General features: G+C 46.1%; 1 protein-coding gene across 1 annotated transcript in view; it reads left to right on the forward strand.

Annotated features, from left to right (window-relative positions):
* Nucleotides 1-378: 378 nt before the first annotated feature.
* The window catches only part of Slc22a20p, a 36870-nt gene continuing 15413 nt past the window's right edge, over nt 379-21835 (forward strand). The window contains exons 1-6 of the mRNA XM_008822164.1: nt 379-755; nt 830-933; nt 1734-1888; nt 15379-15547; nt 16490-16613; nt 17201-17316. Coding sequence (XP_008820386.1) covers nt 381-755; nt 830-933; nt 1734-1888; nt 15379-15547; nt 16490-16613; nt 17201-17316 — 1043 coding nt within the window. The 5' untranslated portion in view covers nt 379-380. The remainder of the gene's footprint in view (nt 756-829; nt 934-1733; nt 1889-15378; nt 15548-16489; nt 16614-17200; nt 17317-21835) is intronic.

Here is a 21835-nt window from a genome sequence, read left to right on the forward strand (position 1 = left end):
AGCCTCATGGATCAGTCTCTAGCGCTGGGAGTACAGGTACCTGCTGCCGTGCCTGTCTTTTTTATATGGGTTCTGGGTTCAATCTCAGATCTTTGTTTTTGCAAGATAAGCACTCTACTGACTAAGCTATCTCCTCAATTCCCAACCTCCCAACCCTCCCCACCTTTTCTAGCTCAGGTAAGAGACCTGGAGAAAGGGTGTGGGGGAGGGGCTCCCTGCAGACATGAGGCCTCCCATGAGGTGTAACTGGACCCCTCTGAGCTGCTGGGCAGAGGACCTGTGTGGCCCTAACCCCTGGCCTGATCCTCTGCCTCTCAGGCCCCTCCCTCCTCCCTTTACATAAGGCCTGGGCAGGCTGGTCCTTGGGTCAGGCCCTGGCCATGGCCTTCACAGACCTGCTGGATGCCCTGGGGGGTGTGGGTCGCTTCCAGATTGTCTATACGGCCTTGCTCCTGCTGCCCTGTGGCCTGCTGGCCTGTCACACCTTCTTACAGAACTTCACAGCTGCCTCGCCCCCACACCACTGCCAACACCCTGCCAGCCACACAGAGGCTGCCGCCAATGATTCCGGGGTCTGGCTGAGGGCCACCATACCTCTGGACCAGCATGGGATCCCTGAATCATGCCAGCGTTTCATAGAACCTCAGTGGTCCCTTCTGAGACTCAACACTTCCACCTACGAGGCACCCACAGAGGGCTGCAAGGATGGCTGGGTCTTTGATCGAAGTGTTTTCCCATCCACTATCGTGATGGAGGTCAGAGGTATGGGTGGGTGGCATGGGGGGTGGCCGCCTGAGGTCAAGGCTGAGCACTCTTCTCTCCCCAATAGTGGGACCTGGTGTGTGAGGCCCGAACCCTCCGGGACCTGGCTCAGTCCGTCTACATGGCCGGGGTGCTTGTAGGGGCCGCCTTGTTTGGCAGCCTTGCAGACAGGTGAGGCTTTAACAGGAGGGTCTCAGACGCCCTGGAAAGCTCTTGGACTCATCTACCTACCTTCCTTTCTTTTTCTTTTTATATTTTTGTTGATCTATTTATTTTATGTGTATGAATGTTTTGCTTGATGTATATATGTGCTCCTGTGTCATGCAATGCCTGTAGAGGCCAGAAGAGGGTGTTGGATCCCCTGGAACTAGAGTTAGGGAGGTTGTTAGCCACCATGTGGGTGCTGGGAACTGAACCCAGGTCCTCTGCAAGAACAGCCAGTGTTCTTAACCACTAAGCCATCTTTCCAGCCTCTTTTGCTTTGTGTGTGTGCAGGGTTTCATATATCTCAGGCTGGCCTCTAACTCCATCTGTGTCGCTTTTTTCCTTGAAACAGGGTCTCATGTAGCCCAGGCTGGCCTAGAACTCACTATGACTCCAAGAATGACTTGGAACTTCCATCTCCCTGCCTCCACTACCTAATGCTGGGATTACAGGCATAGGCTTCTGGGTCTCTGCAGAATCTCTGCCTTTCCCCAACCTGGAGTAAATCTCTTCCTCTCTGGTTTTCTTCTACACCATATCCCTCTCTCCCCAAGCACCCTCAGTCATCGTTGCTTGGATCCTGGTGGTCACATGTGCTATTTTGAGGGTGGCTTTCACCAGGTACCCTCGCTTCCCTTTGATTGCCTTGTAACCCCTACACCAGGGTGGGAGGGTGAGGTGCAGGCTGAGGCTTTGTTCCCTGGGGATGGGATGTGTGGTTGCCTCAGAAACTCTAACCCCTGTGCCTACTCACTCTCCGGGTTCAGGCTGGGCCGCAAAGCTCCCCTGGTCTGGTCGTACCTGCAGCTGGCAGTTTCTGGGGCCGCCACAGCGTATGTGGGCTCCTTCAGTGCCTACTGTGTCTTCCGGTTCCTGATGGGCATGACCTTCTCCGGCATCATCCTCAATTCCCTCTCGCTGGGTGAGTCCGGTCTGGGGGAAGAGCCAGTGGCAACCATCACAGGACAACTTAATTAGTTTTTTTCTAATTCTCACCCAGTGACCTCAACTCAAGACCTTCTACCCAAGGTCTGGGCTTGGGAGACTGGGCTGGCAGGTCGTAAACCTGGCAGCAGTGAGCAGTGGACCCTGGTGGCCTTCCCCTGGGTCTGAGTTTCAGTTTACTAATCTGTAAACTCAAAACATCAGGTTTATTTCATTTGTGAGTTACCTAACAATAACCACTAAGTATCTACGGTGTGCCAGGCTAAGGTTCAGTCACAGAGGCGACTGGGATACAGGGCAGTGAAATAGGATGGTCTCCAGGGGGCCCGGTGTGGTGGTGCACACCTATAATTCCAGTACTTGGGAGGTAGAAGCAGAAGGAGCAGGAGTTCAGGGTTATCCTCAGCTACTTAACAAATTTGAGGCCAGTCTAAACTATATGAGACAGTCTCAAAAAAAAGGGGAGGGGGCTGTAGCAATGGCTCAAAGGTTAAGAGCACTGACTGTTCTTGCAGAAGACCTGGGTTCAAATCAGCACCCATATAGTGGCTAATAACCATCCATAACTCCAGTTGCAGGGGATCTGAAGCCCTCTTCCAACCTCTGTGGGCATTTCATGACACAGATGCACTTACATACATGCAGGCATAGTCCTCATACAAACAAAATTAAATTAAATTAAATTTTTAAAAGGGAGGAGGGATGAGTGCTCAGATGGGTTGAGTATTTTTTTTTTTTTTGTCTTTTTGAGACAGGGTCTCCCTGTAGCCCTAGCTGGCCTGGAACTCACTATGTAGACCAGGCTGGCCTTGAACTCATAAAGATCTGCCTGCCTCTGCCTCCCAAGTGCTGGGATTAAAGGTGTGGGCCACCACACCTGGCTATGGGTTGAGTATTCTTAATTTGAAAATCTAAACTCCCTAACCTTTAGGTCTAGGCACCATGATGTATGACTCCAGCACTGAAGAGGCAGAGGCAGGGCAGAAGGATCACAAGTTTGAGCCAGTCTGGTCTACATAGTGAATGCAGGCTAGCCATGGCTATGTAGTGAGACCTTGTCTATAAGTAAGTAAGTAAATAAATAAATAAATAAATAAATAAATAGAATGGTCCCCAGAGTCCTTAGAGAGCCTTGAGATTATAGGGTTTACTCAAGGCCAACCTGGTCTGGGGCTACAGAGACCCTGTCTCAAAAAGACAAAAAAAAAATCTATCTGGCTTAGAAGTATGAGCTCTGCCATCCGCAAAACTAGTCATTTCTTAGCTCCATGATAGAGACTTGGCCTCCTGGACACCAAGTAGTAGCGTCACGCTTCACTGATGAGTGACAGTCAGTCTTCACTCTAGGCTGAGTGGTCCTGGTAAACAGCACTATGAGGTGGTGGGCCTTTAACACAGGCCTTCCACCTATCTGAGCTTCCTTTAAACACTTAACTTGCTCCTGGGGACACCACCAGGTTTAGAAACTGCCCCCACCCTCAACTGTCCAAAGACAGGTGAGCCTTTTATTTCAGGGTTGGGGAGGGGGAGAGCTCTTCTTGGGCCTTGAATAATCAGGTCCCCCAGGCTGGGACACCTGCCCTTTTCCTCCTCTCTCTGTCCCAGCATCAGGACATGAACGAATGCTGAGCACATTCGTCCTCAGCAAAGCCCAGCCCCTCCCACCTCCTTCTGGCCAGTGGGTGTCCAGTCATGGCTTGGAACAGATGCCTGAAGCTCATCAGTCTCATGCTAGAATGACCTCTATATCATACCCGGGCACACGTGGGCACACGGGCACACACACAGACACACACACACACTATTAGAGAATGCAGGTCTCTGCATGCCTACAGAAACTGGGCCCTCTGTCTGTCGTGGGATGTTCAACTTTACAGTGGACTCACTTTAGAATTTGATGCCCTAGAGCTTCCTGCCACAGACCACACAAAAGTGACCCTTTATTTTATTTTGCTTTTTCCTTTTGATCTTTTTAAGACAAGGTCTCCCTGTAGTCCCTGCTGACCTGAAACTCACTGTGTAGACTAGGCTGGCCTCAATCTTGCCTGCCTCTGTCTCCCGAGTGCTGGGATTAAAGGTGTGTGCCACCATGCCCGTTCTTTTAAAAAATATTTATTTATAATTTTATGTGATTTCAACCTGGATCTTTCACAAGAACAACCTGTGCTCTTCTCTCCAGCCTGCCGTGCTTTTTTTTTTTAAAGACAAGGTCTCACTATGTGATCCTGGCCTGGAACTCACTATGTAGACCAGGCTAGCCTCAAACTCATAGAGATGAACCTGCCTCTGTCTCCCCCGAGTGCTGGGATTAAAGGCATGTGCCACCATGCCAGGCTCTCTTTTCTTTTTAAAACATTTTTATTTGGCTGAGTGTGGTGGCACATACCTGTAAGTCCCAGCACTTGGGAGGCAGAGGCAGGCGGATCTCTGTAAGTTCAAGGCCAGCTGGGGCTACAGGGAGACTCTGTTTCAAAAAGACAAAAAAAAAGGTTTTTTTATTTGTGTGTATAAGTATTTTGCCTTGTATGTATATACGTATACCATGTGTATGCCTCATGCTTGGGGAGACAAAAAAGGGTGTCTGAGCCACCATGTGGGTACTGGGAACCAAACTAGGTTCCTCTGCAAGAGCAGCAAGGGCTCTTAGCCCCAGAGCCATCTCTCTATCCCCACTCTTTTCCTTTTTAAAAAATTATTATTATTTGGGGGGGGTCTTTTTTTGAGACAGGGTCTCCCTGTAGCCCCAGCTGGCCTGGAACTTACTATGTAGACCAAGCTGGCCTTGAACTCACAGAGATCTGCCTGCCTCTGCCTCCCAAGTACTAGGACTAAAGGCGTGTACCACCACCACGCCCGGCCTACTTATTTATTTATTAGATGTATGATCGTTTTTGCCTGCATGTGTATAACTGTGCCACTTGTGTGTGATGCCCACAGAGGCTAAAATAGTTCCCCTGGAACTGAAGTTAGGGACAGTTGTTAGCTGCCTTGTGGGTGCTGGGAACCAAACCCAGGTCCTCTTCAAGAGCAACCAGTGCTCTTAACCCCAGAGCCATCTCTCCAGCCCTGAATTCTGGAGGATCTTGCAGCCTGGACACTGGAAGGACATTAACTTTAACACCAAGTGATACAGGGGCCTTGGAGAATGCAGGGATTCAGGCGGGAGTGGAGACCTGACCTTGTTTAGGGTTGAAAATTTAACAAGATTCCTCTAGCCACTACCACTTGATTCCAGAACAGAAGCAGGGAGGCTGGGTGAGGGGTTGAGGGACCCCATCATCATCCTGACTGAAGCCCAGGCTGAACTGGGCTGGGGGTGGCAGGTAGAGAAGACAGAACAGAGGGCTGCTCCTTCGGAAAGGTAGACCGGGCCCACACTTCACTGCAAAGAAGTGAAACCACAGGGGCTGGAGAGATGGCTCAGTGGTTAAGAACACTGGCTGTACTTGCAGAAGACCTGAGTTCAAATCCCAGCACCCACATGGCAGTTAACAACTGTCTGTAACTCCAGTTCCAAGGGATCCACCAGCCACCGGCATTGAATGACAGGGGTGCACTTACACACATGCAGGCAATACACACATACACATAAAATAAAAATAATAAAATATTTTTAAAGACGAAGTGAAACCACGGAACCTGAGTGGGGCTGCCGGAAGCCACACAGGCCAACCACCAGAGGCGAGAACAGAACTTTTTTTTTTTTTTTTTGGTCTTTTTGAGACAGTCTCCCTGTAGCCCTAGCTGGCCTGGATTCGCTATGGAGACCAGGCTGTCCTGGAACTCACAGAGATCCACCTGCCTCTGCCTCCCGAGTGCTGGGATTAAAGGCATGAGCCACCATGCCCGAGAACAGAACTTTTAAAAGAATTTATTTTAGAGTCAGGCATGGTGGCGCACACCTTTAGCCTGGTCAATATAGCAAGTTCCAGGGCTACATAGTGAAACCCTGTCTCAAACAACAACAAAGATTTGTTTGTTTGTTTATTTACTTATTTATTTATTGGTCTTTTTGAGACAGGGTCTCCCTGTAGCCCCAGCTGGCCTGGAACTCACAGAGATCTGCTGGCCTCTGCCTCCCAAATGCTGGGATTAAAAGTGTGTGCCACCATGCCCAACTGTTTATATATTTTTAATTTTCAAAATTTTACTTTTATTTATTATTTTATTTTTATTTTTTGTTCTTTTTTTTGAGACAGGGTCTTCCTGTAGCCCCAGCTGTCCTAGAACTCACTATGGAGACCAGGCTGGACTTGAACTCACAGAGATCCACCTGCCTCTGCCTCCTGAGTGCTAGAATTAAAGGCGTGAGCCACCACGCCCCACAATTTTTTTATTTATTATTTTTAAATGATGTGTATGTGTGTGCTGTGTGTGGGTACATGCTCAACAGCACAGGTGCCTATGGAAGCCAGAAGTGGGCATTGGAGCCCCTGGAGTTATAGGCAGTGTTGAACCACCTGACATGGGTGGTGGGAGCCGAACTTTGGTCCTCTGTAAGAGCAGTACATACCGTTAAAAAACACTGAGTCATCTCTCCAACCTCAAGAATTGAATCTTTAAATTGCAGCTTTATTCAGAGAGCCTAAAATCTGAGGAGACAGCAGATTAACATCTTAAAAATAACAAAGAACCAAAAAAACTTCCTTCCCTGTCGTCCCCAGCCAGTAGGTTTCATAAGAACTAGGGAAGAGGAGGATGAAAACAAAGGCTGTCAGTCATCCAGTCAGTGCTCCCAACAGCTGAGCCATCTCTCCAGCCCTGCTCAGACATTTCTTGAATTACTGAGTCTAGTTAGTGTCTGCTGATATCAACCTTGTACTGCAGGGGCACCTGGGCTGGGAGGGGGGTTAACTTAGACAAACTATTAGCAGTGTTAGGAGATAAACTATTAATACATGTATGTATGGATTTCTTTCTATAATAAGGAATACAAATTCATCTTTATAATACAGACTATAACTGCCCCCACATCTGTCCCTTCATCCCCATCCTTCCTTGCTGCCATAGGGAACTCTGTAAGATCTGCATCATATGAAGGATGACATCCTGTCTCTAGGTACTGGAGGGACTGGCAGCATGCAATCTTAGTGGCAAGGGAATTCTCTGGCACGTCGGAGCTCACCACCTGTAACAGCAGCAGTTATGACTTGGTGTGAGAATGAGCATTTCTTGAAATAGGTCTGTGGCTGAAACAAATATCAGAGCAGAATACAAGAAGACAGTACTAGTGTCCAGTAACCGTGCACAGGAACCTGTTCTCCATGACCTCTCAGCCTAAGTTACTTTTGGAAGGCCAGTCCATTTTTATTGGTTTTGAGACAACCTCTCACTATGAAGCCTGAGCCGGCCTTGAACTTGATCCCCTGCTTCAGCCTGTCTGATATTGGCATTACAAGCGGAAAACAACACACCCAGCATGTTTGCTTTGATTCTAACAACTCCTTGCTCTGTCTCTGGACAATTTTCTCTGAAGGCATCACTGAGTAATTATCTGGTGGCTTGATTCTGACTGTCCTTTGTTACTGGGATGAGAGCTGTCCTGGCTGGCGTGATCTGGTCCCTCATGATGGGGTGGGTAGGAAGTAAGTGACAGATGTAAAGAGTTAGGGCCAAGGGGTTGGAGAGGTCAAGAGCAGCCACTAAGAGCACTGGCTGCTCTTGCAGAGGACCTGGGTTTGGCTCCCAGCATCCACATGGCATCTAACAACCATCCATAACTCCAGTTCCAGGAGATCTGATGCCCTCTTCTGACCTCCTCAGGCATTGCATGACATGAGTGCACTTACATACATGCAGGCAATACACTCATACGCACAAAATAAAAATAAATAATAAACTTCATAGCCAATTTTAAGTAACTATGAGGTATAGAGGGAGTAGTTCTTAGGCCAAATTCACCTGTAGTCTATTCTTATAATTTTTTTCATATTTTATTATTTTTTATTTTATGTGCATGAGTATATTGCCTGCATGTATGTGAGTGCACCCGTGTCATGCAATGCCTCAGAGGTCAGGAGAGGGCTTCTGATTCCCTGGAACTGGAGTTAAGGATGGTTCATAGCCACCATGTGGGTGCTGGGAATCGAACCCAGGTCTTCTGCAAGGGCAGTCAGCACTCTTAATTGCTGAGCCATCTCTCCAGCCCCGAGTAGTCTATTCTTTTACACACACACAAAATTTGCTTATAAAATAACAGGTTTCCACATCTTTATACATATTTCATTTTGGTTCAATAGATCCCCCTCCCCAGTCTATTACTGAATTTAATTTTGTTTGATTAGTTTTTTCATTCATTTGTGAGGGCAGTGTCTTGCTATGTAGCCCAGCCTGGCCTAAAACTCGTGACAATCCTCTTGCCTCAGCCTACCATGTGCTGGGATTACAGGCATGTGTCACCACTGAACTTCTTAAGTTTATCTGTTCTGTGGATGAAGCTCTAGCATCATAGACAGCACAGCTCGGGCTCAGGAGTTGTGTTTCTGCCAATGCTAAGAGACAGTTAAAAAGTCTTATGAGGGTACAATGATCACGAAAGAGGATATAAGCTAAGTTTTTTTTTTTTTCTAGTTGCAACTCTGTCATAGTGTTTTTCTGCTTTTAGTGGATAAGTGTATAAAAGTGAAATGGACAGTGAGTGTGTAAAACCCTAAGTGACCCCCCCCCCATGCCTTCAGAATGGCCATTCTAACTGTGTACAGGTTCACTGACATGCATAGAGTTTGGGACAGAGCAAGTGTCTCAATGGCTACCTTGATCTACCTGTGCGATGTTTTTATTTCTAAGTACATTACAATGGAGCGATTTAATTTTATTGTAAAAGGAGAATATAAAAGCACATACAAACCGGGCGTGGTGCGCACACCCTTAGTCCCAGCACTTGGGAGGCAGAGGCAGGCGGATCTCTGTAAATTCAAGGCCAGCCTGGTCTACATAGCAAGTATCAGGCCAGCTGGGGCTACAGGAAAACCTGTCTCAAAAAGACCAAAAAACAAACAAAACGAACAAAAATCAATAAAAAAAGCACAGACAGCAAGATCATAAATTCTTTAGATAAGGCCCCAAATGGCATATGGCAAAAGATGTAAAATAGCTTTGTTCAGAATGTTACAGAAAGTTTAGCTATGAGACTCCAACATAAACAAATACTTAAATAAGCTTTGACTTTGTTAAGACTCAGTTCTCTAGTTAAAAGCCTGACAAACATAGCAGAAAAAATAAGTAATTATCTTGATTAAACATAATTTTTAGGTCAGTTTTTGTAAGTTACCAAGAGCTGATCATTATCTTAAGAGAACTCGCTTTTAAAAAAATATTTTATTTGGGGACTGGAGATATGGCTCAGCAGTTAAGAAAACTGGTTGTTCTTGCAGAAGACCTGGGTTCGAAACCCAGCACCTACATGGCAGCTAACAACTGTCCATAACTCCAGTCCCAGGGGATCCAACAGCCTCATCTGACCTCCAAGGCATTGCACTACATGGGTGCACTTACCTACTAGCTGGGCGTGGTGGCGCACGCCTTTAATCCCAGCACTTGGGAGGCAGAGGCAGGCAGATGTCTGCGCGTTCGAGGCCAGCCTGGTCTACATAGTGAGTTCCAGGACAGCTGGGGCTGCTGAGGAGACCCTGTCTCAAAAAAAAAAGACCAAAAAAAAAATTAAAAAATATGGGGTTTGGGATTTAGCTCAGTGCTAGAGCACTTGCCTGGCAAGCACAAGGCCCTGGGTTCAGTCCTCAACTCCAAAAAAAAAAAACTTATACTTTCTTATAAATCAGGAAGCATTCCAGAGAAATTAAGCTGCTTGCCAAGCCCACTTTTTAAAAGAATATTTTTATTTATTATATTTATTTTATGTGCATGAGTGTATTGCCTGCGTGCGTGTAAGTGTACCTGTGTCATATAATGCCCTAGGAAGTCAGAAGGCTTCAAGTCCCATAGAACTGGAGTAAGGCAGTTGTTGGCTGCCATGTGAATGGTGGGAACTGAACTTGGGCCCTCTGCAAGAGCAGCCAGTGTGCTTAACCACTGAGTCACCTCTCCAGCCCCTGAAAACTCATTGTTTTAAACAGAGGGCTAGATTTTAGCTTCATATTGGTGTACTGAATTTTGAACTTATTTTTTATACATTTATTTATTATTTAGTGTGTGTGTATGTGTGTGTGTGTGTGTGTGTGTGTGTGTGTGTGTGTGTGTAAGCATGAGTGTATCATGGTATACATGTGGGGAGGTCAGTAGACAGCTTGTGGGAGTTGGTGCTCTCATTCCACCGTATGGATTCTGAGGATTGAACTTGGGGTGTCAGACTTGGGGGCAAGTGCTTTTACTCTCTGAGCCATCTTGCTGGTCTCTGACCTTAGGAATTTTAACAACCTTTAATCATGGTACTCAGACCATTTTTAAGTTTCACCCTCCACAAACCTTGTGTGACTTCCTCAGACTCTACCACATACTTAAGTTTCTTGGTTTTGCCCTAATCGTTCCTTTTCTGTTTTGGAAATTTTGAGTCATTTGGACAATGTTTTATTTTGCCAAACAAAAATCTTTATCAAAATAATCTCTTTTTACACTTCCTTACCAAAAATATATCCCTGTTTACGCTTCTCCCTCTTCTACTTACTGGCTCCTTTTAAATTTTCTTTCTTTCCTTGGGCCAACAAGATAGCTTAGTGGATAAAAGAGCTTGCTGTACAACCCTGACTACCTGAGTTTGATCCCTGGACCCCACCGTGGAAGGAAAGAGCCAACCTCCAAAAGTTGTCTTCTGATTTACACACATACCATGGCATGTGTACCCTCACACACAAATTACACACATACACTAATGATAATAAATAAAAATTTAGCAATTATCCCAAGCGTGGTGGCTCACACCTTCAATCCCAGCACTTGGGAGGCAGAGGCAGGTGGATCTCTGTGCGTTTGAGGCCAGCTTGGTCTATATAGGGAGTTCCAGGTCAGCTGGGGCTACAGGGAGACCCTGTCTCAAAAAGACAAAAAAAAATTAGCAATTATATCCTTCCTGAATAACTAGAAATAGAAGAGCACAACACACAAATTTACCGACTTAATACAAAAAATTGAATCCAAATTAAGTTCATGACATAATGTAACAAATGAAGATTAGCTGTCCACACATGGTTGCATTATAAAGCTTATATACGTGGTAAGTCCTATGTAAAGTTTTATTGCCACTTAGATTTTTTTTGTAAATTTTTCATAGAATTTTTGTATCTTTCATAGCCACTTAGATGTTTTAAAACTTATTTATTATCATAGTGTGTGGGGTGTGCATGCCATGGTATGTGTGGAAGTCAGAGGACAGCTTTGTCCATCTTTATGTGGGTTCCAGGGATGTAACTCAGGTTTTCAGGCCTGTGCAGCAAGCACCGTTACCTGCTGAGCCATCTTTCAGGCCCAGATTTTTTTAATTATTTATTTTTATGTGTATGAGTGTTTTGCCTGTATATATGTAAGTGCATCCATGTTGTGCAATGATCACGAAGGTCAGAAGAGGGTATTGCCCCCTGTAGCTGGAGTTATGCATGGTTGTTAGCTGTCTTGTGGGTACTAGGAACTGAACTTGGGTCCTCTGCAAGAGCAGCCAGTGCTTTTAACTGCTGAGCCATCTCTCCACCCTTTCCCTAGATTTTTTTTTTTTTTTTGGTCTTTTTGAGACAGGGTCTCCCTGTAGCTACAGCTGACCTGGATTCGCTGTGTAGACCAGGCTGGCCTCAAACTCACAGAGATCCACCTGCCTCTGCCTCCCGAGTGCTGGGACTAAAGATTTTCACCACCATACCTGGCTTCTTTCTCTCTCTCCTTGCTATATAGCCTTTGATCCCAACACTTGGGAGGCAGAGGCAGGCAGATCTCTGTGAGTTCAAGACCAGCCTGGTCTACATAGCAAGTTCCAGCCAAGCTGGGTTTACAGGGAGACCCTGTCTCAAAAAGACAAAAAAAAAAAAAAACCAAAAAAAAAAAAAAAACAAGAACAAAAACTCTGAGGCTGATACCAACCTTGTACTCCTCCAGGAACATATGGGCTGAGGCAAGGTTAACTCAGAGCAAGCAGTGGTCTAACCTCTGTATAACTTGTAGGAGTAGATTCTACAACATGGAGTACAAAGTTTTCTGTAATACATAGTATCAAAGTGCCCCTCTCAAGCATTCCTGTCCCTTAACACAAGTCCCCTAATTACCTTGTTATGAGTATCATATAAATTTGTCATAAGGCCAGTTCTTGCTGTCATATAACATTTTGTAACTCTCAGACTTCTGTGAAAAAAATTTGTAAAAGAGCCTTTAAAAAAAAATCTGGTAACTAGAGAAATGGCTCAGTGGTAAAGAGTGCTAAAGACCTAGGCCAGGCCTGGTGGTGCACGTCTTTAATCCCAGTACTCAGGAGGCAGAGGCAGGCAAATCTCTGTGAGACTGAGGCCAGCTTGGTCTACATAGTAAGTTCCAGGCCAGCTGGGGCTGCATGGAGACCCTGTTTCTAAAAGACAAAAAAAAAAGTGCTAAAGACCAGAGTTAGGTTCCTAGCACCAGTCCCAGAAGGGTCATCCAGCTGCCTGTAACTCCAGCTTCAAAGAATTCGACACCCTGTTCTGGCTTCTGTGGCCACCTGCATATATGTGCCCATATATACACACAGATATACACACACAAACACACACACACAGATACACATACACAATAAAATAAATCTGCTTCAGAGAGGTGGTGCACACCTTTAGTCCTAGCACTCAGGGGGGCGGAAGCAAGTGAATCTCTTTGAGTTCAGCTAGTCTGATCTACATGATGAGCTCCAGGTTAGTCAGGGCTACACAGTGAGACCTTGTCTCAAATCAGGCGATCAATCAATCAATCAAAAAACAAAAAACAGGCTGGTGAAATGGTTCATCCCATCCATCCCTTATGGATGAGCATTTAGGGTTTTCTGGTGGGTTTTTTTGTTTGTCTTTTTGAGACAGGGTCTCCCTGTATCCCCAGCTGACCTGGAACTCACTATGTAGACCAGGCTGGCCTTGAACACACAGAGATCCACCTGCCTCTGCCTCCCAGTGCTGAGACTAAAGGCGTTCGCCACCACACCCCCATTGGTTTTTTGTTTTGTTTTACTTTTTTTTTTTTATGAGACAAAGGCTTACCACGTAGTCCAGGCTGGCCTTAAACTCATGGCAATCCTCCTGCCTCAACCTCCTGAGTATTAAGATGATAAACACAAGAGCTGCAGAGCTCATGCAGCCTTGAAAGGCTCAGGCTCATAACCAAAAGGACTAGATTAAAGGCCTGAGTTACCACACCCAATGCTGTTGGTTGCTTGGCGCTGGGTTTTTGTCAAAATTTGCATTTTTGTCTTTCATGGGATTGAAACCTTTTCAAGAGTCCTGTGCTTCCTTGTTGACCTGATTACATCCACATCTGTCGTTTTTGAGTTGTTGGTAGCGTCTGGCTAATAGAGACATATGATCTCTTTATTTCTTGAGTTGTGTCTATTTTTCCCTCTTTTCACTGAGACTGTGACTTTATGGACTTCTATTTTGTTTATTTTCAATATAGACATTTCTTATTTTTAAATTTGTTCAAACTTCATTTCAGTGCTTCTGGGTTTATATTATAGCTGGTTTGGTTTCATTTCCTGTTGCTGGGATAAAATAACTTGACAAAGACAACTTAAAGAGAGGAAGCGTTTATTTGGCTCAGAATTCCGGGTTACAGTCCATCTGTGTGGGGAAGTTGCAGCAGCAGGAGCCTGAAGCAGCCAGTCACATAACATACAGGACAGATGGGGCTGGAGAGATACCTCAGCCATTAAGAGCACTGGCTGCTTTTGCAGAGGACCTTGGTCTGGCCCATAGCACCAGCATGGCATCTAACAACCATCTGTAACTCCAGTTCTAGGGAATCCAACACCCTCTTCTGCAACACCCTCCATGGGCATTGCACTCACAGGATGCATTTACATACATGCAGACAAAACACTAATACACAAAAAATAAAAGTGGTTTTTTGTTGGTTTTTTTTTGGTCTTTGTGAGACAGGGTCTCCCTATAGTCCCAGCTGACCTGGAACTACTATGTAGACCAGGCTGGCCTTGAACTCACAGAGATCCACCTGCCTCTGCCTCCCAAGTGCTGGGATTAAAGGCATGCACCACCACATCTGGCCCAAAATAAAAGTATTTCTTAATTAAGAAAAAGAGAAGAGAGCAATGAATTAATGCAAGTGTGCTCAGCTAGATGTATCTGAGTCCCAGAATCTAAGCCCAGGGACCAGTACCACCCACAGTGGCACATCAGTGAGGGTGATTACAATAATCTCTCTGACGTTCTCTGAGCCCTTCTAGGTGATCCTAGGCTGTGTCAGTTTAACAATGAAAACTAACCATACAATGATGTTCTTGGAAAACCTTTTCCCTATATTAAAATGGTAAAATGTCCATATTAGCCATGAGTGGTTTTGATTTTGGTTTGGGGTTTGTTTTGTTTGAGATAGGGTCTCACTAACCCTGGCTGGCCTGGAACTCATTCTGTAGACCAAGCTGGCCTGCCCCAGTTCCCTGAGTTCTGGAATTAAAGGTGTACACCACCAGGCCTAGACCTTTTTGTTGTTTTTAAGATTTTTTTAAAATATGTATGAATGTTTTCCTTGCATGTATTTAAATGTACTTCATGGGGCTGAAGAGATGGCTCAGCAGTTAAGAGCACTGACTGCTCTTACAGAGGACCTGGGTTCGAATTCCAGCACATGATGACTAAACACCATCTGTAACTCTAGTTTTAGGGAAATCTGACACCCTCTTCTTACCTCCTCAGGCACTACATGATAGGGGTGCACACATACAGGCAATACACTCATACACACACAAATAAAATAATTAAATTTTTTTTGGTCTTTTTGAGACAGGGTCTCCCTGTAGCCCCAGCTGGCCTGGAACTCACTATGTGGACCAGGCTGGCCTTGAACTCACAGAGATCTGCCTGCCTCTGCCTCCTGAGTGCTGGGACTAAAGGTGTGCGCCACCATGCCCAGCAATAATAAATTTAAAAAAATAAAATAAAATAAGAATAAATGCATCACTTTCTTGCAGTGCCCAAGAGGTCAGAAGAGGGTACTGGATCCCCTGGAACTGGAGTTACAGGTGGTTGAGGGTCTCCATGTGGGTGCTGAGAATTGAATCCAGGTCTTCTTCAAGAGTAGCCAGTGCTCTTAACAATTGAGCCATCTCTCCAGCCCTTTTAAAATTTCTTATGAGTTTTTAAAAGTCTTTTTGAAGTTTTATTGTTTGCATTTAGCCTTTTGATCCCATGGGTGTAAGGGACTGAGGCAGGGACACTTTGGTCGGTTGTCTAGAAGAATCTTGCAGTGGGTTTAAGTTGCCACAGTCCTGAGGAAGGGGCGGGTGAATTGGAGAACGGTGTGATGGATGAATCCCACGAGCTGGATGCTTTTCTTCCACAGTTGTGGAATGGATGCCGACTCGGGGCCGGACAGTGGCGGGCATCTTGCTGGGCTTCTCCTTCACCATGGGCCAGCTCATCCTGGCTGGCGTGGCATACCTGATCCGGCCCTGGCGGTGGCTGCAGTTCGCAGTCTCAGCTCCTTTCCTGATCGTTTTCCTGTATTCTTGGTATGTCCAGCAGTGAGGTGTGGAGGGGTATGTGCCTCTGTGTGGCCTAGCCCTTGCTTAGCTCCATGACAGGCTGAATTGGGCAGCGGCTGGGATGCACTGGACAAAAAGGACAGAAAATGATCCCGGGGGCCACAGTGGTCCAGATACTCATGAATAGCTTTAGGGAATCTTTGGCCAAACCTCATCCCTGGGTGTGGCTCTGCCCTTCATCAACTTCTCAGTGCCTCACAACAACCTGGTGGCATTTTATAAGGCCGGCATTGAGGCACAGCCCAGAGAGGGGCTGTGATTTATTCAAGGCCGCACAGCTACAATAAGAACTAGATTCAATACTGAATGTGTCTTAGTTTTTAAAGACACTTTGGTGATTCCCTATATAATGTGCTACAAAAAAGGGGGTGATGGGCTGGCAAAATGCCTCAGCAGGAAATGATGCGTGCCTTCAATCCTGACACCCTGGGTTTAATACACATAGAGGGATTAAAAAAAATTTTAAAGGGGGTAGGTGTTGGGGTGTGGTGGTGTACATCTAGTCCCCCAACATTTGGGAGGCAGAAGCAGAGGAATCATGAGTTCAAGGACAGCCTGGGATACATAGGGAAGACCTATCTCAAAAATAAAGCATACCAGGCTTGGTGGCACACACCTTTAATCCCAGCTCTAAGGAGGAAAAGGCAGGCTCATCTTTGTGAGATCTAAGCCAGTTTGGTCTACATAGTGACTTCCAGCCAGTCTGGGACTAGGGAGACCCTGTCAAAAAAAGGTGTGTGTGTGTGTGTGTGTGTGTGTGTGTGTGTGTGTGTGTGTGTGTCATGTCCCTTAGCCTTTCTGACCTGAAACAGGGGCCACATCACCGGCTTTTATCATCTGGAAGGTAATTGGGCTTGGGGAAGGAAATAAACTCCACCTCACCCTGGTCCTTTATCTTCTGGGTGGCAGGTGGCTGCCAGAGTCCTCCCGATGGCTCTTCCTTCACGGCAAGTCCCAGCAAGCTGTGCAGAACCTGCGGAAGGTGGCGGTGATGAACGGCGGGAAGGAGGATGGGGAAAGGCTGACCACAGAGGTAAGCGGGTGAAGCGGGTGTGTGGAAGGACAGCCTGGATGGGCTATCCTTGTCCCGACAAGCTCCAGTCGTGCTGGGACTCGGTTACTGCCTAGGCGCAGAGGCTAGCACCAGCCAGGCAGAGTTCCAGAAGGGAAGAATATGGTGCAAGCACTGAATGGCTGTGGAGCCTGGACAAATGATCTATGGCTTTGCCATCAATCCCTCCACAATGAGAAAATGACCTTTTTCATGTTGACCATCTGTCAACATTTTAATACAAAAAATTAAGGGTTGGAGTGAAGCCAAGTTGCTTCCATACATGTAGCCCCTGGGTTTGATACTTAGTATCACAAAAAACTGGACTTGATGGTGCAGGCCTGCAATCCAAATACTTGCAATGGAGAGGTAGGAGGATCAGTAGTTCAAGATCATTCTGGCTACATAGCAAATTGGAGGCCAGCCTGAATTACATGAAACCCTGTCTCAAAAGAGAAAAATAAGGGGCCGCTGAGATGGCTCAGCTGGTAAGATGCCTGCCACAAAGCCTGAAGATCTGAGTTTAATCCCAGACCCTTCGATGCCCTGATCAGACATTCCTCACCCAGGTGGTAAACTCCTACATCCAGAGTGAGTTTGCAAGTGTCCGCACCTCCAACTCCATCTTGGACCTCTTCCGGACCCCAGCCATCCGAAAGGTCACATGCTGTCTCATGATGGTCTGGTAGGTGATGGGCTCGTGCCTAAGTCTTTGACCTGATTTGAGGACATGCTTTCTTCCCTCACTGACAAACTGTGTTTTGAAATATTCCTAATGCAAGGAGCAGGTGAGCTTGTGAATTCAGTCTCATGCTTTGAGGACATGCTTCTTCCCTCACTGACAAACTGTGTTTTGAAATATTCCTAATGCAAGGAGCAGGTGAGCTTGTGAATTCAGTCTTATGCCACATCCTTTCAGCACCTGGCCTTGGGACTGGTGAGGGTGCTTGCTCTGCAAGCATGAGGGTGTGAAATCCCCAGCACCCACCTGAAAAAGCCCCGCATGGTCTTATGTGCCTGTAACTCCAGCTTTGGTTGGTGGAGATGGGCGGATCCCAAGAGTCAGCCTAGCCAAAACAGTGAACTCCAGGTTCGGGGAGAGATCCTATACCGAGGGAATAAGTCAGAGAGGCATAGAGGAAGACACTGGATAGCCTCCTCTGGCCCCCACATTCATGCACACGAATGAACACAACTGTACACACATGTGTGTACATATGTATACAACACACATATACACACACACCAAAAATAATAATAAAAGAAGTTACCCCCAGCACTTGTCACTGTACTGAGTGCAGTGACTTGCCAGATGAGACATTATGTCGATACAGTGTCTACACCACAGCAGAGGGGCTTGCCTGGGGGTGGGAGAGGGAAGGGGAGCTACTGGAATCACTCAGGCGACCTTCCCAGGTGCACCTTTGTATTTGTTTCATCTTATATATCCTTGGGGTGCTCTCTCTCTCTCTCTCTCTCTCTCTCTCTCTCTCTCATTTTTCTTATTTTTTGTCTTTTTGGTTGTGAGCCTGAGCCTTTAACAGCTCTCCAGCCCTCATTTTTTTATTTTTTAATTTAAAAATGATTCATTTAAATTTTTTTTTGGTCTTTTTTTGAGGCAAGGTCTCCCTGTAGCCCTAGCTGGCCTTGAGCTCACTATATAGACCAGGCTGGCCTTGAACTCACAGAGATCTTCCTGCCTCTGCCTCCCAAGTACTAGGATTAAAGGCATGTGCCACCACGCCTAGCTAATTTTATTTTATGTGTATGAATTGTTTTACCTGCATGTGTGTAAGTGTACTGCCTGTGTGCAATGCCCTCAGAGGACAGAGGAGGGCATCATATTCCCTGGAACTGGAGTTAGACATGGTTGTTAGCTGTCATGTGGCTGTTGGGAATTGAATCTGGGTCCTAGAAGAGCAAGAAGTGCTCTTAACTCTTGAGCCATCTCTCTGTTCTGTAGACAGTGTTTCATGTAGCCCAGGCTAGCCTTGAACTCACTATGAAGCCAGGGATGACCTTGAGCTCCTGTTCCTTCTGTCTCTACCTCCCAAGTGCTGGGATTACAGGTGTGTGACACCAAACCAAGCCAAAGTGTCCACTCTGAGTAAAACACTTTAGGGTTCTCAGATAGAGAACCAATAGTGTTCACACAGTGTGACTAGGATGTGCCGGCATCTTCACAGCGGTTCTCCTGGTAGGGGCTCCTGGGGGACTTCATGCAGCAGGTGGTATTTAGGTGGATTTTGGACTCATGGAACTTGCCAGGTAGACACAAAAGCATTCCTAATATGAAGTAGATAAAATACAAGGCAAGGCTGGGTATGGTGGTGCACGCCTTTAATCCCAGCACTCTCCCAAGGGAGTAGGCAGGCAGATTCTGTGAATTTAAAACCAGCCTGGTCTACATAGAGAGTTCCTGACCATCAAGGTCTATGTAGTGAGACCCTGTCTCAAAAAAAACAAACAAACTGGGGCTGGAGAAATGGTTCGGCAGTTAAGAGCACTGGCTGTTCTTGCAGAAGACCCAGGTTCGAATCCCAGCACCCACAGGGCAGCAAGCAACTGTCTGTAACTCCAATTCCAGGGGATCATCTGACAGCCTCTTCTGTCCTCTGCGGGCATTGCATGACACAGGTACACTTAACTACATGCAGGCAATACACACATACACATAAAATAAAAACAATAAATAAAATATTAAAACAAACAAACAGGGCAAGCTGTGCATATCTGTAATCCCAGCACTTGGGAGATGAAGTCAGGCAGGTCAGGAGTTCAAGGTCATTCTCAGCTACATAGCCAGTTCTAGCCAGAGCTCCACAGTGAGACCCTGTCACAAAATAAAACACATTTAAAGATATGTGAAGCTGGTGGCTTGCCTGTCGCCTGGCCCCAGACGTTCTCTGATGCTGTCTGTTACCTGGTTTGGGGCTGGGTTCCTGGGCACTGGGAATGAGAGTTGTCTAAATCCTCACCCAAGTGCCCCCCTGGCAGAGCCTGCCCTTTGCTGGCAGGCCATTTCCTCGCCTTCCCCTCCTGCTATAAGGAAACAAACCACCAGCTCCAAAGGTTGAACATCCTCTTTTGGATCCTTCTGGAAAGAATAAACAAAAACCCATTTTTAAATGATTGGGCGGCAATCCAGGCTTCAGCCAGCAGGTGAGGTGGTGGGCCTCGGAGCAGACACTCTTGAAGCCTCCAGGCTAGTGGTGGATTTGCTTGCAACCGGACCTCCTGCACTGAAAATCTTGGCCTCTTCTAAACATTCCTTCTGCTGCAGGGCAGGCGAGGTGCCAGGCACTGTCTGGATCCAATTGCCCCATGTCACTTTAGGAAGTGTTGAGAGGTGTCCTTCCCCATGTGTGCCTCTGGGCTGGGGTGGGGGCGGGGACTCCAACTCTTGGGGTTCCAGAAGGACTGAGTCCTCTGAAAGAGCAGCCAAGTGATCTTAATGGCTGAGCCACCTCTCCAGGCACCCCCCGCACACTTTTTTTCTTTTTGGTCTTTTTGAGACAGGGTCTCCCTGCAGCCCCAACTGGCCTGGAACTTGATACATTGGTAAACTTTTAGCTTTTAGCTCAGGAGTAAACCTTTAACCTGGCCTAATCTCTTAGCCAGGGATAGCTGAGTTATTTGTTCAGGACAAGGAGATGAGCTAAGGGTTGTTGACCAAGATGCTTTCCCATAGAGCAGGGAGCCTGCACTACTATGACCAGGCTGCTTCCTCCTGCCAGCCTAGCAGTGTTCTGCAATACAGGGATTATCAGAGCCACTGTTTTCAGTGCCCCTCCCTTTAGCAGAGAATGCAGCCTGGACCTGTAAGTTTTAGGCTCACCTCACCCTAGGGCCTGGCATCCTGGTTTCCTACATCTTCTCCCTTTTTGTTTTTTAAAAGTAAAAAGGAAGTTGTCATAGAAGCCACAGTATTATTAGTTGAAATTACAATACAGCGCATAGCTATTGGAGCTCCCATAAGAAGAAGTACGCCAATCATTATAGGGTCCAAGAATGGAGTAAGCCATTGGAGCCATTTTGGCCAAGGTATAGAAAATTCAGACATCTTATGAATTTCCTTTTGTAAATCATTAATCTGTTGGTCTATAGCATGTGAAAAATTAGACAAATTAAAACAACACATTCCTGGAAATTGTTTACATCCCATGTGATTTTTAATAGCAGATAGTCTATAGTAGCTCTATTTTGTAGCACAGCAGTTTTTAGTTCTCCCATTTCCTGATTAATTTCTCCTAGTATTTTTGCAGTTATGTTTGCTGTTTTACTAGTTATACAAGCGAGTTTAGATATCTTGTTTTGCTGTATGGGGAGTAAAAAGACAGAACTAACAGCTACAGCATTTGGGTCAAGTAGCTTGAGAGAATCATCACAGTCTTCAGGTAAACATCTATGCATTCTTGTATCCTTTGTCCATCCTTTTCCCATATGATGGGTCCAGGTGGCCATGCACAGTTTTGACTAATCTTGATCCTAAAATAGTTACACCATTAACATTAATTAGTACTGATGACACACGTTTCAGCTTTTACACTATTCACAGTCAATATAGTTAGAACACAGACAAGAAGAACTTCAGGTTTAGAGGTATCTTGGCCCTGGCATTGTCCCAACTCCTGGGCATTGTTCATCAGGTTCTTAATCATTCCCCAGGTCACAGGAGGCTGCGTCTTCTTCTGGAGGGGTCTCCTTTTCCTCTCCTCCAAGGCCAGCATAGCCATCTTTGCTGTCGGAGGCTCGGTTGAGCAGTCTGATGCATCTGAGTAGTGCTCATGGGGGGTGGGAGCGATTCCTTTTCCGTGAAGACACAAGCATACCCTCGCCCCATTGTTAGTAAAGGAGCTGGAGTATCAGGTTCATGGTCCCTCCAAAGCACCTGTGGCAAGGGCTGTGGGACAATTAGTCCCTGCCAGTGCTTGGACATTGGAGAAATTCCTTGACTATTTAGTGTAAAAAAATTTAAAGTTAGTAGAGACCCGTGTAATAGGAAATGAGGATTCTGTACTGTTATCCCAGGTACAGGTGATTCCCTGGTTTTTATTTTAATTATTTGATCTTTGAGGCATTTGTGTTGTCTCTCCATTATTGCTTGTCCTGTGGGGTTGTAAGGAATGGCAGTGGTATGTTAAATAGGGAACAAACTGTTTTAGGTTAATTTAATAATTTTAGTTCGCATGAGGCTTTACTTT

Source organism: Nannospalax galili, unplaced genomic scaffold (assembly GCF_000622305.1).
Source record: "Nannospalax galili isolate Female #2095 unplaced genomic scaffold, S.galili_v1.0 scaffold1328, whole genome shotgun sequence".
In the NCBI taxonomy this organism is placed as follows: domain Eukaryota; kingdom Metazoa; phylum Chordata; class Mammalia; order Rodentia; family Spalacidae; genus Nannospalax; species Nannospalax galili.